The 16,282-nt window shown below is 40.4% G+C and overlaps 1 protein-coding gene across 1 annotated transcript; it reads right to left on the bottom strand.

The window, feature by feature from the left end:
* Positions 1–9,310: 9,310 nt before the first annotated feature.
* Positions 9,311–15,575, bottom strand: LOC119477598 (transcription factor 23-like). The gene is made up of 4 exons (XM_037751754.1): positions 14,754–15,575; positions 12,803–12,955; positions 10,715–10,879; positions 9,311–9,615 (listed from the first exon to the last, which is right to left on the bottom strand). Exons 1-4 carry the CDS (start codon positions 14,904–14,906, stop codon positions 9,478–9,480), a joined length of 609 nt encoding a protein of 202 aa, XP_037607682.1. The 5' UTR covers positions 14,907–15,575; the 3' UTR covers positions 9,311–9,477.
* Between the last annotated feature and the right edge of the window lie 707 nt (positions 15,576–16,282).

The raw sequence follows: 16,282 nt of genomic DNA, 5'->3' as shown, positions 1-16,282 counted from the left end.
GTAAAATTTCATGGTAATTAGGTGATAATTAGGAAATATCCTATTTGAAATTTCTTTGGAATTACTGCCAAATTACCCCCAATGTTTACCTTAAAATTGATCAAAAATTACTTTATTATAAACATTATTTAATAATTATATATCCGCTATTTCCCAATAGCTGGTAATACATTTCCAGGAAAAGAATACAAAGTTAATTGATATTCTTTTATTTCCATGTCTGATGATAAATAGAGAATAATTAGCAAATCATTTTTTTTTATTTATTTAAATATCATTACATTAGTTACCAGGTTACATTTGTGTAGACAATAAGTCACACAATGGTGAGATTTGCGCCTGATCAGAAGTGTCCTCTATTAGTTTTGGTTTTCCCCCTCTGATGAAGAGCAGTGCACAGCCGCTTCTCAAGCCTAAGGGCCCTATTTTAACCATTGTATGCTATTTTAGCATACAATGGTTAAATAATGTTTATAATAAAGTAATTTTCAATGCATTTTGAGGTCAATTTTGGGGGTAATTTGGCAGTAATTGAAAATAAATTTCAAATAGGTTACTTGCTAATTATCATCTAATTATCATGAAATTTGTAAAATGATTTACACCGTTATTTATAGAGAATTCATTCTCTGAAGCACTTTTTTTTACAGATTTTAGTTTGGTTTCATCTCAGGAAAAAGTGTACAACAGACGGGTGCAACACCCACGGGTCCATAATAACCTTTCAGCATATTGTAATTCAAGTGTTCTGAGAGAAAACTAGACTTCTGCACCTCCTCATGGCTCTGTTTTCAGGCTTTAAAGAAATCTAGCCGGGAGACTTTGGCCAATCACAGGTCATTTCAGAGAGAGAGCGTTCCTATTGGCTGTTCATTCAACTGAGGCATCTGTCAAAAACTCCAATCAAACGGTCAAGTTAGGCAGCTCTGATCAAATATGAATTAATATTCAGTTACTGTATTGCCTATTTCTCACGTAAATTGTTATCAGAAATATCTTGTAGTGTACTGTTTAGCTGTAGAAATTTTGCTCCGGCTGGTTGGCGGTGCTTAGTATTTCCTCAGCTGATCTCAACATGGCTGCCGGGTCACAAACTTTCTCAATTTACAGCTAAACAGTACACTACAAGATGATTCTGAAAACATTTTATGAGTGAAATAGGCACTACAGAAAACATCTGAGGAGAGAAATTGGCATTACAGTTACATAATATTGATTCATATTTGATCAGCGCTGCCTAGTTTGACCGTTTGATCGTAGTTTGTGAGTGATTGACAGCTGCTCAGAGACGGCCAGGCTCCAGCTCGGCTCTGATTGGTTGTTTTTTTCCGGTCTGTGAAATCTTGTAGATGACGTTCGGAGCACCGGAGGACACCACAGGACACCGAGGCATATTATTTTTTTCAGGTTACCTGTCTCATGCACTACTGTCAGGATATAATGACCGCTTTAAGTATGATTTTATCTCAGACTAATCAAATATAATTTATTTATAACAAATAATAATAATAATCTTTGCTTTTTTTCTATGGCCCCTTTCACCTTCATCTCTCCCCCCTTCGTCCTCCTGTCTTCTCCTTTCCTTCTTTCCTATTCTTATATTTATGTCCTCCACAGTCCAGTTCTCGTTTCTCTCTTCTTCTCCTCCACCCTCCCATCTCTTCCTCTTCATCCTTCTCTCCAGTCAACCTCCTCCTCCTCGCTGTCATCCTCTGTCTCGACTTCTACCCAGTTCCAGCAGAGGCCTGGCCAAAGCAAGGGGGAGTGTGGCCTCAGAGCTTCAGAGCTCCATAAATCCAGCCTGTAATCAGCGTGTCCAGTAATAATGAGCGGGAGATAGTGGAAATATGTTGATTATCTCCCAACATGACGGGATGAGGGGGCAGACGGTTTGGATACACGCTTTCTTGAAGCTGTTCCAGTGGCATAAATAGCTGTCTTTACATGGAAGCATGACATGAGCAATAACACACCACATGCACACTTTGAAGGCCACCACAGGGCTCGTAGATAGAGATGCTCCCTCGGGTGCACCTGCAGCTGTTATAGGTTCTATGTATGTGTTACTGGAGATACACTGAGCAGTGAGGCACACATCAAATTACGTTTTCTGATCAACCAGAGCTGGCGTAAATAACGGAGTAATTCAGATTATATTAGAATGAAATTATTAATATATCCGGCACTATAAATGATACATTCCGTACAGTGGTCTTGTGCATTAGTGCAACGGGGCATTTTGTTTCTATGTGGCCAGCTGGATGGGCTGAATTTAATTTAGCTATATTCATAGCTGAAATACTGAAAGTAGTAGAAGTGGCAGAAATAGTTTCAGTTTAAGTGTGAGCACTGAAAGTGTCAGATGGTGTCAGCGCTGAGTGAAGTTGAATTAAAAAAAAAGTGCTGAAAGAAGTTGAAGTTGTTGAGTGTACAGTGGACGGTGTGGGAGTTAGAAAAGCTGCATTTTGGTTTTGGTTTTGTTTTTTTAAGTGAAGACCTGAAAGAGTTTGAAGTGTCGGTTGAAGTTTAAGAATTTAAAAGAGTCGAGATTGTTGGACTTTAAAACCTTGAGGGGGGAAACTACAACACTTCTCATACAATAAAAAAAGGACACAATTACTAGGACAAAGTTAACGTGATAATAACGCGTTAACGCAAATTCGTTTTAACGCCACTAATTTCTTTAACGCAACTTGCGATTTTTACGTTGTAGCTCAGTTTTAAAGCTGGAGTGATGATACTAGCTTGTCGCGAAGGAGGCTAAATAACGCTCCAAACTTACGCAAAATTTTTGCGTGGAAAAACTGGCATGGCCATTTTGAAAAGGGGTCCCTTGACCTCTGACCTCAAGATATGTGAATGAAAATGGGTTCTGTGGGTACCCACGAGTGTCCCCTTTACAGACAGGTCCACTTTATGATAATCACATGCAGTTTGGGGGCAAGTCATAGTCAAGTCAGCACACTGACACACTGAAAGGTGTTGTTGCCTGTTGGGCTGCAGTTTGCCATGTTATGATTTAGCATATTTTTTATGCTAAATGCAGTACCTGTGAGGGTTTCTGGACAATATCTGTCATTGTTTTGTGGTGTTAATTGATTTACAATAATAAATATATTTGCATATTTGCCCACTCCCATGTTGATAAGAGTATTAAATACTTGACAAATCTCCCTTTAAGATACATTTTAAAAAATGTGCAATTTAATTTGGGATTAATCGCAATTAAATGTTTTTAATCGATTGACAGCCCTAAAAATGACATGTTTGTAAAGTAGCAAAATTATAAGATTTAATAAAACAAGAAAAGGCTAAATGTTGTGAGTTGCGATGAAAGAAGCTGAAGAGGGGGTTGGAATTTACTGAAGTGGCAGTAGTGAAAGTGCTGAAATAATCCGAAGTTTCAGTTTAAGTGCAAGCAGTAAGTGGAGGCGCTGAGTGATGCTGAAGTGTCTGTTGAAGTGGAAGTACTGAAAGTTGAAATTGTTGAGATAAAACTTATTAATTGAGCTTGAGCTGTCCTACAATACATTTTTGCCAATTTAAATGTATAAGCATAAGCACCGGAAGCAGCTGGAGTCAATTTTGGGAATTTCTGAATACATTTTCTCAATAAAATTTCCAGTTTGACATTTGAAATAGTTGAAATACTGACAGAAGTTGAAATGGCATTAAGAGTGGAAGTGCTGGAAAAAGTTTAAGTGATTGCATTGAATGAAATTGAGTTAAGGATTTGCTGTGAGTTGTGAGTCTGGCCCTAGTTCTCATTTGACTTTAGTCTCCGTTGCAGTTGCTTTACCAAACTGCCAGACTTCTCCTGTCCTTCTGTAAACTCTGCCTTAGTAGTCCGACTCCAGCAGCTCCAAATTAGTCATCACTACACACGGGAAACCGGGGGCAGCCGGCCCCCCCTCTGGACAGATTTATAGAGCTAGCCTTGAACGCTGGGCTGTTGCTTGTGGAGCTGAGCCCATCTTGTTCAAGGAGGAGAGCTTTTCAGTTGTAGGCTCCTTCTATCCACCCGACAAACATATCTTCATGACTTATTGGATCGGTGTCGGCGCTGAGCTCTCATTTCTGCAATTACATCGTAATCATACAGCAACAAAATATTATACTTAGTAAATTATGAGTTGAGATACAGAAAGTACAAATACTGTAAAAAAACCTGGAAACTTTGTCTCGTTTTTATCGCAAGGTGCCGTCCAGTCGAGCTTTGCTAATATTTTTTTTTTTTTTTTTTTTTTTAAAGGGGAACTACGTCCATTTTCAAAATTCGTACATGTTATTCCTATGGTCTAAGACAGTCCAAAGATATTAGTAAAAATTAACAACTCTCTCCCAAATCCAAAAAGTACTAAAACTCAAATATGTGATTTAAGTTTAAAGTGCGGAGCTGCTCCATAGACAATGAATAGGGAGAGATTTCTACATGACACTGAGAGCAATGAGGGGAATGTTCTGAGTATATAGCGGGGCAGTTAAGCATAAGAAATTGTGCATTTTGCGATAAAGCAACACATTTGGCACAGATGTAGGTTTATATGTTATGAAAAGATATAGATATCAGGGCGCTGCAAATTTGCTTTCGAATCTGAGCAAGGGAGTTGATTTTTTTTCTGGTCTCTAACCTAAAATTGACTTGAATTAGAGATATCGCTGGATATATATGTGGGTCGCCAGTAACCTCTAATCACAGTTAAAGCGATGCTGAACTTGAAAATGTAATGTGGCAACATGCACAATTGTTATTAATAGTTCAGCTTAGCTGCCCCACTAATACTGGGACATTTTCTGTTTCACAACTGACAACACTACAATAGAATGAAGCTCATTTGGTAAAAAAAAGCAAACAAAATCAGTCTCCCACTCATTGTCAATGGAGTAGCTCCACACTTTATACCCGAAGTGTGAGACTGATGGTACGTGTCCACAGGATCCGTCCTTTCCACGCTTCCCATTCATTGTCTACGTAAGCAGCCGTGCAATGCATTCTGGTAGCATGGCGGCGCGATTCGAGAGACAGAGTGTCACGACGCCTGCTCCTCATTTGCATAAAGTTGAGGTCTAGTCTACTTTATGCAAATCATGGGCGTCCGACGCAACTCGCCGAAACTCCCAAGAATCTTTTAAAATAAACGTTGTCGATCCAAAATAAAGAATACATTTCGGTGAATTATTTTCAGGAAATAAGAGAAGAAAGTTTCCAAACGAGCCTCCATGTTGTTTCTGGTTTTAAAGCTGGGAGCAGCAGCCCACGAAGGGAAAGCGTTTGTCCAATCAGGTGCCGAGTGTGTTGTGTCTAGTGGCAGCCCATCAAGCGTCCAATGCTGGGAAGCGGCGCGTGCCCTCGTGATAAAAACCACCCCGGTGGACACGTACCATTACTTCTCTGGTTTTCTGGCTTTGTTTACTCATGTTCACTAATATTGACTGAACTTTACTAGACCATGGAAGTAACATATTGGAATTCTTAATTTGGGTGCTGCTCCTTTAAAGGTCCCATATTATAAAAAAGGGAGATTTTCATGTTTTTTATTATAAAGTAGGCTTAAGTCCTATATAAATACTGTGACAGTATCGAAACGCTCAATCCACAGGGAAATACACACAGCCGTATTCAGAAACTCTGCATTTGAAACAAGCTGTCAGGATTTCTGTCCATTTGTGATGTCACAAATATACAATATTTAGACCCTTTACACATATTGAAACGTAAACATTCTAAATGTGTCCAAGTTTATTCCTGGTTGCAGTGTATGTGAATGTCATCAGCTGACAGGAAGTACACATGGGCCTAAGCTGTTGCCTAGCAACACAATTCTGTTGCAATTTCGTCGCAATTCCGTCAAAATGCGCTAAAACAGAGTGTTTAAGACAGAGGGTAAATACAGGCACATTCAGGCCGACAGTATGAGGAAAATAAAGTTTTTTTTTAACATTACAGCGTGTAAACATGCTCTAGTAGAAACACAAAATACAAGTTTGTTCTTGAAAATGAGCACCATATGGGACCTTTAACTATTTTGGTTGGATTTACTTATTTACTTTTAACTTGCTTTACATTTCTACTTTAAGAAATACATGAAATATCAAGAAGTCCTTTGGTGTTTGGTGGGTTTCACGTGTGCTGGGTTATTTCATGACAAGTAAAAGTAAAAGGGTGTGAACTCTTGAATCCAGGCTTTTCATAAAGTAGTGTCAGGTGCAGGCAGCCAAAGTAAACAGTCCCATATCGTAGGAAAAAACTAGAGGAGGTTCCTCGAGAAAAAAAAAAAAGAGAGAGAATCAATTCATTGTTTTTGCGACTATTCAAAAACCAGAATATAGTTTAAATATGTCGGCATCAATTTGGACATTAGGCTTTAAATTATTTACCCACAGAGCTTTGATCGAAAACTGTTTCTTTTCTGATGGTAATATTTCTGCCTCTAAGATGTTGTTTGTGACATTGTAAGAAATAACAAACGCACACAAGCTGTTATTGTAGATGATGTTTTACTCACAAGGAAAAAGGTGACATTCTGTGGCAGCGTTGTAATGAGAGCTAAGTGGTCATTACTGCAGAGATATGAAGTGATCGGACAGCAGCTGTGTTCCCACAACAGTCACTCCCTCACCAACATCTGTCTGTCCGTCCTTTCACTCCCACGCACACATACACACACACACACACACACACACACACACACACACACACACACACACACACACACACACACACACACATACACACACATCATGAGATAAAATAAAAAGGATTAGACCCTAACAAAATTACATTATATTCTTTTTTAACTGACTGAGCTCAGTCACAGTAGAAGTAACATCATGAAAAAATACTCACACTGTACAACCCTTTAAATCAAGATAATAGGCTACACGCTGTTCCTCCATGTAGTGATTTGTGGCGTTATTAGTCAAGTGAAGCTTTTTTAATTTCCTCGTATTAAATCCGTTCCTGTCTGAAGCTCAGATAATGATAGAATATTTTCCAAGAGTGAATCTAAACCTCTGTGCTGCGTGTACCGGTGTGTGTGTGGAAAAAAAACAACTTTTACAAACTGTCACAGGAAACAATCAGTTTAATCAGTTCATGTAACCAGTTTTTGAATGAAAGAATGTGATGAAATAACCACCAGGCTACTTGGCTTTCAAAATGTATTGACTTTCCCAACACGAGGAGCTAAAAATGGACACTGTCCTTGGAGCTGCATGTTGATTTAAGCCTTGTCCTTCATTATTGGCTAAACCAAAAACTGTAATTTTTTTTGTTTCATCACCATCCAAAATATTGAAATGTTTGCCTTCCTTGTGCTCTTGGGGGGCTAAAAGTTTAGATTTTAGTTTCTGCTTTGCTAAACTTGTAACAACTATGTAACCAAGCATTTACTTTGAAAGTAGCTCCTTCTTGTTACTGATCGCTGTCTCCAGATTAAAGGTTCAGTGTGTGATTCTAATGCAATGCACTTTTTTTATTAAATTCACGTTCTGTGTGTGTGCTCTAAAAAAGAAAATCCGGCAGCAGCATACACAGCCCTGGCTCTGTAAATGGCTCAGACCGAGCCACTATGGCTGAACCGAATGGTATTTCCCTCTGTGAGTGCGAACGTAGACGTACTTCAAAGTCACGTTTGCAGGCCTAATTGCAGGCCTAATAGCAGGCCTTATAGGCCTAATTGCATCTGAGAAGGTTCCGACACAAGCAACAGCGGCTCTGGCTCTGGCTCTGGCTCTGGCTCTGGCTCTGCTTCCTTGACATGACTCTGGGAAGCAGCCAGATGTTTCTCCGTTCTCAGTCGAGATGGACGGCACAGCGCTGCAACGTGTGTTTTTCGGTTTAATTAAAGCCATTTAATTTTAAGGATTCTGTTATCGTGAAATATTGGGGTCCAGCCCTAAATATAACCTAGAGTAGCCTATAATAGCCTACTATTAGTGTAAGCACCACAGCTAGTGGCCGTTTGTGCTGCGCGGTGAAATGAGTATGGTAAATTATAGTTCCCATCGTTGTGTGCATAGTGTACTCGGCTCGATTGTCATGTCAGAAGATGAAACATTTGTTTGTTGCACATAGCGTTGTTTATTATATAATTCTTGTTAGTTTCCGCACAGCAGCACCCGAGGTGTTGTTTTGATGCGTTCCGTGCATACGCCTGTTCCAGCCCCTCCTGATTTACAAATTAAACACTGTATAAGGACACGGGTCAGGGTATCTTTTGGTCATTCGATTTTCCTTTCACAAAAAGATATTAAAATACAAAACAATAGTAAATATTTTTTATAGCATCTCTTTTCGGCTTTGCACTTTGTAGACGGTCCCTGAACCACTCATCTCACAGCCGGCTGCACATAGAGACCAATGTTATGTGTCCAGCTCGGAGGACAGCTCATTTTGATTAAAACGAGGTTGTAGCTCGTTGTCTACCTTACTACATTTCAGAAAGAGCCGTCGTTTGTGTTTTAACAACGTTTTTCGTTCATGAGTTATTGATCCAGGAAGTTTCCATCTGTCAATATCTTTCCAACTTTACCGAAGTTTTTCTGCAGTCATGTCTTCTTCCCTGAGACACACTCTTTTATTGTTTCAAAAACTACGTACTGATCCATGTCCATCACCTTCAGTTACACAGCAGCACCATCCTCTTACGCGCTCTTACGCAACTTCCGGTCACAGAATATGAAAAAACGGGTGTTCTTTCGTTTCTGTCTTCCAGTGATTTAATTTTTTGTTTTTTGAAATAGAAAATGAAAATCAACATGTTTTTTTAAGTTTGGTTCATCCCTTTTTGACCCTGATAAAGAAAAACGCCTTATATTTAAATTAACATTTTTTATTTTAAAATGAAAATGAAATAACTACTATTGTTTTGTATTTTAATAACCTTTTGTGAAAAGAAAATCGAATGACCAAAGATACACTGACTGACATGGAGAAAAAATTAACAGAGACAAGACATCGGCCATGCAGTCACTTTTCACGTCAACACACAGGAAGCAGATGAATGATTTTTATCCCGTAGTCTTTTCCTCAGACAGACGACTTCCCGCGGCCGTTTTCATTTTGTTCTGAAGGCTGAAAAAGACTGAGCTACCAGACTCTCTGAACGTGGGATTTCCTGATCCTGCAAGCACTCGCTTCACCGGGACGATATCCTGCAGCAAGCGCTCCTTCTGCACCGGTGGAGCAGCTGCATCGGCACCGCTCACAGACGGTCCGTGCCACTTTGTTTGTTTCCCATTTACAGAGCCAGGGCTGTGTACGAACACAGGATTTTATTTTTTCAACGCACACACAGAACGAACAGCCAGCAGACCGCGAGGAGATATTCACTGAATTTGACAAAAAGTGTGTTTGCATTAGACTCCACCTTTAATCTTCTTCCTCTGCTGTCAATAGGAGCTACATGGCTGGTTAACATTGGAGATATAAAAAAAAAAAAAAAAAAAAAGCAGGGGTAAAGTTCTGCTCTGCTGTCACTCTTTGTCTGCTTCTAAGGTGGAGGTCAGTGGGTGTGTCCCGTCCCGTCCAGGTGGAGGCATCTGATTGGCTGGGACTCCTGACAGCAGCCCTTCCACACCGCCACAGTAGAGCAGAGAACGCATGGGCCACTTCTGAGGAGAGAGAGAGAGACAGCGCACTGGGTTAGCTCTTCATGCTAATATGATTAGCACCTACAAACTAGTCAAGACTCCTGCATGGAGCAGGTCCAGTTTACCGCCACTGGCAGCCCTAACCCCCGGCAGTCATAACAGGAACTCACAGAACCATGGTTACATTCGTAACTTACGTTTTATGTACTTATAACTAGAACAAATAAAATAAGCTAGTTATCTAAAGATAATATTAGTGGGTTTATGTAATTATAATTAACTAAGATTATCTAGTTATCTAAAGGTAATATTAGTGTTTTTATGTAGTTATAACTAGATATAATTTAGCTAGTTATCTAAAGGTAATATTAGTGTTTTTATGTAGTTATAACTAGATATAATTTAGCTAGTTATCTAAAGGTAATATTAGTGGGTTTATGTAATTATAATTAACTAAGATTATCTAGTTATCTAAAGGTAATATTAGTGTTTTTGTGTAGTTATAACTAGATATAATTTAGCTAGTTATCTAAAGGTAATATTAGTGGTTTTATGTTATTATTAGTTAAGATTATCTAGTTATCTAGAGGTAATATTAGTGGTTTTATGTTATTATTAGTTAAGATTATCTAGTTATCTAGAGGTAATATTAGTGGTTTTATGAACTTATAACTAGATATAATAAGCTAGTTATCTAAAGGTAATATTAGTGGTTTTATGTACTTATAACTAGATATAATTATCTAGTTATCTAAAGGTAATATTAGTTGTTTTATGTAGGCCTACTTATAATTTAAAATAAGTAAATATTTTAATTAAAATTAAAATTACCTAGTTAGCACATTTTTTTCAGTTGTCATATAATATTATAACTTTTAATATGTCTTTGTTTCTGCCACATGACAGACACATACAGTATAATAAGCAATGCTGTTGTCATGGTGACAGACACATGATGTGTGACTGTCAATCTTTAACCAATTTTTCTGGTTGGGCCTGTCTCACCTAATTGTCTCATAGACTGATTATCATCTCAAGTCCTGTCCTGTAAATGAATAACTGACAGTGTAATTCACCCTGCGTGATTAGCAGTACGTTGTTGGTTCCTATCCTTCCTTACCTTAACAGGATGCAGGTATCCACCCGGCCTGGGGGGCAGCGTGTGCTCAGCCAGCGTCCCTCCCTGGTCCAGCGTCTCTGTCAGGTAAGCTATGTAGTTAGTAGCCAGAACCAGGACATCCAGCTTGGACAGCTTGGTGTCTGGTGGGACTGAGGGCAGAGCAGCCTGAGGACACAGGAGGTGGGTGGTAATGTTAGATCCAAAAAGATTCTGCACATAACACAAATATGCTTGTAACGACTGTCAAATGTGAGAGTGAGACCTTTATTAATTTTGATTTTAATTACATCCTTAGCTGAGTGAACTGAAAACTAATGGATTAGTTTTTAAAGATATTGTTTTTAATTGTTTGTCTCTTTAATAAGTGCAACACCTTACACAAAAGTAGTCAAATACATTTATGAGAATAAATAATAATCTTCATGGAACGTTGTTGTTTTTTCAGACAGTCACAGCTTTAGACTGCGGCCGCAGCTAATCCGGTTAATACGGCAACGGCTTAACTCAGTCGAGCCAATCACATCAATTGTTTACTGTGCGTAGACCGTTTGCAATGAGAGAGCAACAGCGTAAGAGAGACGTGAGAGAGATGACAGCGTGGAGAGCAACTAACCCTACTACTCCCTGGCTACAGACCGATGGTACGTGTCCACAGGGGCGTTTTTTATCGCATGGGGACTCGACGCTTCCCAACATTGGACGCTTGGTGGTCTGCCACTAGACACAAGGCTGTCCCCACCTGATTGGACGAAAGCTTTCCCTCCGTGGGCTGCTGCTCCCAGCTTTCAAACCAGAACCAACATGGAGGCTCGTTTGGAAACTTTCTTCTCTTATTTCACGAAAATAGTTCACGGAAATGTGTTTCTGAAAACATTTGAGGCGGGAAATAAGCTGTGCAGTTGCTGAATCTGTCTTTATTTTGGATCAACAACATTTATTTTAAAAGATTCTCGGGAGTTTCGAGAGGTGGGGAGTCGCATCGAATGCCCGTGATTTGCATAAAGTAGACGAGCCCTCAACTTTATGCAAATAAATGAGCATTGTGACGCTCCGTTTCTCGAATCGCCACGCTACCAGAATGCATTGCACGGCTGCTTACATAGACAATGAACGGGAAGCGTGGAAAGAACGGAGCCCTCGTAACTACTTCACAGACAGGTGCTACTGCAGGGCTGAGTTTTCTCTTCCATTCTCCAGGAAACGTGCGGCGGCGACGTGCTTTGAGTTCAGGCTGGTGCACGCCAAGGGTAGAGTACGAGCTGGGAGGCATCTGATTGGTTCTTTCCAAGCAAACCACGAGGCAGTGATTGGTAGACGTTTTTACAGGATTACAGCAGCTACAGATGACGGCTCTTTTCTTGTTGGATGTGAGTTTTTAAAATTGTGTGTGAAGCGTTGGTCAAGGAATTGTGTTCAAGCAATTGAGAAAAAACTGTATTCTTCAGTCCCACAGAGGAACTCTTCTCCTCGTGGAGGTGGAAGGTTTATGACCAGCAGCCACTCGATCAGATGTCCCTCTTGGACACAATGCATGCTGGATGTCTGGACATATTTTCAGAAGATTGCCAGGGATGGATCAGGCATACACTGTTGTATTTCTATATCTGTAGCGGTCCTATACAAGTACTGTATGTATAGTGAATGAATAGGTTTGTATCACATTACTGAAATTACTCTGCAAAATTGGCAAAATAAATCCTGTTGAAGAATATTGCAGCATTTCTAATTCATTTCTGTAACACATAGCCTACTGTAAAGTAGCACAATCTTTGCAATAAAGAAGAGCTCTTCTTTTCGTTGTAATGGAGTCTTGCTTTTCACTAAATAAATAAAGCAGTATTCCATATTGTAATGCCAAGTTACAATATGGAAGTTTTTTTTTCTATTATAAGGCACAACCTGTTATTGTATGCATGCAAAAAAACCTCAAGATGTAAAAAAAATAAATATTCAACACCCAAACGGGAAGCAGGTGGTAAAACACAGATGTGCAGGGAAAGCCTCGGAGTTCACGAGAGCACAAGAAGTTCAACAGCTTGTGTTCAGTGTTAACTTGATGAAATGTCGGTTAAACGAATGTCCGTGTACCTGCAGGCTGTGGAAGGCCTGTCGTAGGTTGCGTACGCGGCTCCTCTCTCGCGCTGCGTTTTCTGGGGAGTGCTGACCCCTCAGCGTCCTGCACGGCTCCGCAGACTCACAACCAGAACCAGAGTTAGACCTGGACCCACACACAGACTGCACCTGCAGCAGAGGACACATTTAGAGAGCCTCAAATCAAACCAAATCAAATAGGCTCAACTTACAACTTCCTACTGCTGTGCAGTATTATATGCATACAGGAAATTGCTGAAAGGTGCAATGTGAAAGTCAATAATTATCAGTCACTGTTTCAACCCTCTTTCACACACATTTAACAAAAGGATATCTAACATATGGTATTTTCACTTTATGGTACTAAGAGAAGTTTTTTGAAATTATGAAGAAAATGAATAACTTGTGCTTCTAGCTATTAGATGCTTCAGTACCATGGACGGATAACTGAACGGGCCAGGGGCCCAACAGGTTGGAGCCTCTGTTTGAAGTTACTGCTAACATTTCTTGTCGGAAAGTCACAAAGTGACACAAGACTACCACATAAGACGTAAAATGACTAAAAAGAGATGCAAAATGACCAGAAAGAGACTCAAAACAACCACGAAGAAACAAAAAAACAGAAAGAGATTCAAAATGACTACAAAGAGACACAAAATAACCAGAAAGAGACAAAAAATGACCAAAAAGAGACACAAAATAATCAGAAAAAGACACAAAGTAACCAAAAAGAGACTCAAAATGACTACAAAGACATGCAACCAAAAACAGACACAAAACAACCACAAAGAGACACAAAACAACCAAGAGACATAAAACAACCACAAAGAGACACAAATCAACCAAAAAGAGACACAAAATAACCAAAAAGACAAAACACCCAAAAAGAGACACAAAACAACTGTGAAGAGACACAAAACAACCAGAGTGACACAAATCAACCACAAAGACACAAAACAACCAAAAAGAGACACAAAACAACTATGAAGAGACACAAAACAACTAAAAAGTGACACAAATCAACCAAAAAGACACAAAACAACCAAAAAGAGACACAAAACAACTATGAAGAGACACAAAACACCCAAAAAGAGACACAAAACAACTATGAAGAGACACAAAACAACTAAAAAGTGACACAAATCAACCACAAAGACACAAAACAACCAAAAAGTGACAAAAAACAACTATTGAGAGACACAAAACAACCACAAGTGATGCAAAAAGATGTCTTTTGGAATCTATGGTTCTTGTTCTTACTGTATGTAGGAGGGATGGGGGCCCTTTACATATCTGTGCCCATTGTCTCATAATCCATCCATGGTTAGTGCTCAGAAATAATCAATGCTGTGTGAGATAACCAGAAAATATTGGTGTTGCTCTAGTGTATGGTTAAAAAAGGGTAGAAATGGATAGAGAGGAGTAACCCAGTCAGCACTCACCAGGACTGCTTCTAAACATGTAAAATGTGCTTGAAAAGTCCAAACTTGTACCAAAAAACACATCACTTTCAGGTATGCATCCTCCACAGGTTTTCCCTATCATTAGTTTAGTTCAACTCAACTGAACTTTAGTTGAGTTATCTTGAAAAAGGGAGATTCATCTTACTTGTTGGCACTCTGCTCTTATCTTAAACTGCCCACATCACACTAATAAGTTATTGGCATAGTCTAAACATCTGTTTATCACTCTGTGGGAAAGTATTGCATGATCTCAGTAATACTTTGCAAGATACAGAAGCATGATGTCCCATAGTTTTCATGTGTGAGATTACATTTGACTAGTTTTGTTAAGAAAACAAATTTTAAGCAAGTGGTTACAATGCCATTTTATATCCTGGTATGTTATCCTGGTATGTTCAAATTATGATAAAGGTTGTGCAATACCCCACAGGTTTCTCAGAATTATTAATTGCCAGTCTGTCTTCATGCTTGAGTTTCAGACTCACCCACTTCCTGCGTGTGCCCTGCCCGTGTCCGTGCAGGGATGCCGGGCTGCCGGCCGCTCGGGGCTGCTGCCTCGGCGGCTCGGCCGTGGAGCTGGAGACCAGCTGGTGCTTCGCTGCAACCGACATGAGACCTTCCAGAGGATTCACCGCCATGGGTGCTGCCGAAGCGCTGTAGCAGACTGTCCCGAAGACTTAATTCAATTTGGCTCAGTCTATCTTCATTGGCTGGATGGAAGTTTGCTTTCCCGTTGTTGGAGGTTGTAGTGAAAGTATCATCCACCGAGTGCTTTGGTAAACACGCTGCAGAACACGCAGGTCATCTTAGCATTTTAAAAGTCAAACACTGGCTCAAGAACAGCTGAAATCACTCATCTGATCTCATAAACATTCTACTCTGTGCTCATGTTTTTTCTGTAGCTACTGAGGACCGTTCTGTTCGAGCATCTTCAAGCTCTTTTCCAGAGTTCACCAGGCCTCCACGGGTTCCCAGTTCCAGCCAGACCCCTAAAAGAACTCACAATCACCGGCCGACTCTCTGCGCATCACCGTCCATCCAGACAATTCCTCCCAGTCTGACCCTCTCTCTCTCTCTGCCTCTCCGTCTGTCTCTGCTTGTTTCCTTATCGGGTGAGGTAATGTGGGGAACTTCATGTGGTCCTTATCTCAGCCGCCCGGTCGTCCTGATCCTCCCCTGGCTGTTCGGCTGCCAAGAAGAGCAGGCAGGCAGGCAGTCAGGCCTGGGGGAGTGCAGCACTGGGAGGGTGTCCCGAGCCAGGGCACTGGGGGGGCTTGGGAAACTCAGCGCTCTGCTAACAACTGGTTAGGGGGTGGGATTGGAAGCTCGGGGCAGTGCGACATTGAACATTACCAAAGAGAGGCGGAGGAGTCTTTTGGTTTGTTGACGTGACAAGACATTCGGGGCATCCCAGCATCTTAACAACCTCATTATGAAACGTCCATGTCTGTCCAAAATCAGTCATCACTTCATCATTCTATCCTGTTAGACATTTGTGTAAAATTGTCATAATTAGCGTATGAATTCTTGACTTATGGCCAAAAATGTGTTTTGTGAGGTCACGGTGATCTTTGACGAACCAAAATCAGTTCATCCTTGAGTCCAAGTGGACGTTTGTGCCAAATTTGAAGAAATTCCCGCAAGGCGTTCCTGAGATATCGCGTTCACGAGAATGGGACGATGGACGGATGGACGGACGACCCGAAAACATAACGCCACCAACTTTTGCAACCAACTGATGCGATATAGATCAGAACACACGACGCAACCATTCTGGGCATACGCAGTATAATAACTCCAGGGTGGTATTCCAGAAAGGAGGACAAATACATTAACCACATCTGTATAATGCAAATTTCGGGAAGTCCTACATTTCCAGAGCCAACAACAAGTTCACCTAACCTTGCACGGCAGCTGGCGAGAATCGTATAGGATCACATCTCACACGAAAACCTCGTCAGGCTTTGAGTAAAGCGTTTGGGTCCAGCTTGTGAGATAACGGACAAATCGGCGT

Source organism: Sebastes umbrosus, chromosome 18 (genome assembly GCF_015220745.1).
Source record: "Sebastes umbrosus isolate fSebUmb1 chromosome 18, fSebUmb1.pri, whole genome shotgun sequence".
Taxonomy (NCBI): domain Eukaryota; kingdom Metazoa; phylum Chordata; class Actinopteri; order Perciformes; family Sebastidae; genus Sebastes; species Sebastes umbrosus.
The sequence above is the reverse complement of the archived record's forward strand: the minus strand, read 5'-3'. Positions and strand labels throughout refer to the sequence as shown.

What these genes read in the sequence shown, in the direction of transcription:
- LOC119477598 (XM_037751754.1), bottom strand. Translation starts at nt 14,906, where the DNA reads ATGGCGGTGAATCCTCTGGAAGGTCTCATGTCGGTTGCAGCGAAGCAC. An exon ending in AGGCCTTCCACAGCCTGCAG is followed by an intron (nt 10,880 to 12,802) that starts GTACACGGACAT and finishes CTGTGTCCTCAG; the next exon opens with GCTGCTCTGCCCTCAGTCCC. An exon ending in GATACCTGCATCCTGTTAAG is followed by an intron (nt 9,616 to 10,714) that starts GTAAGGAAGGAT and finishes CTCTCTCCTCAG; the next exon opens with AAGTGGCCCATGCGTTCTCT.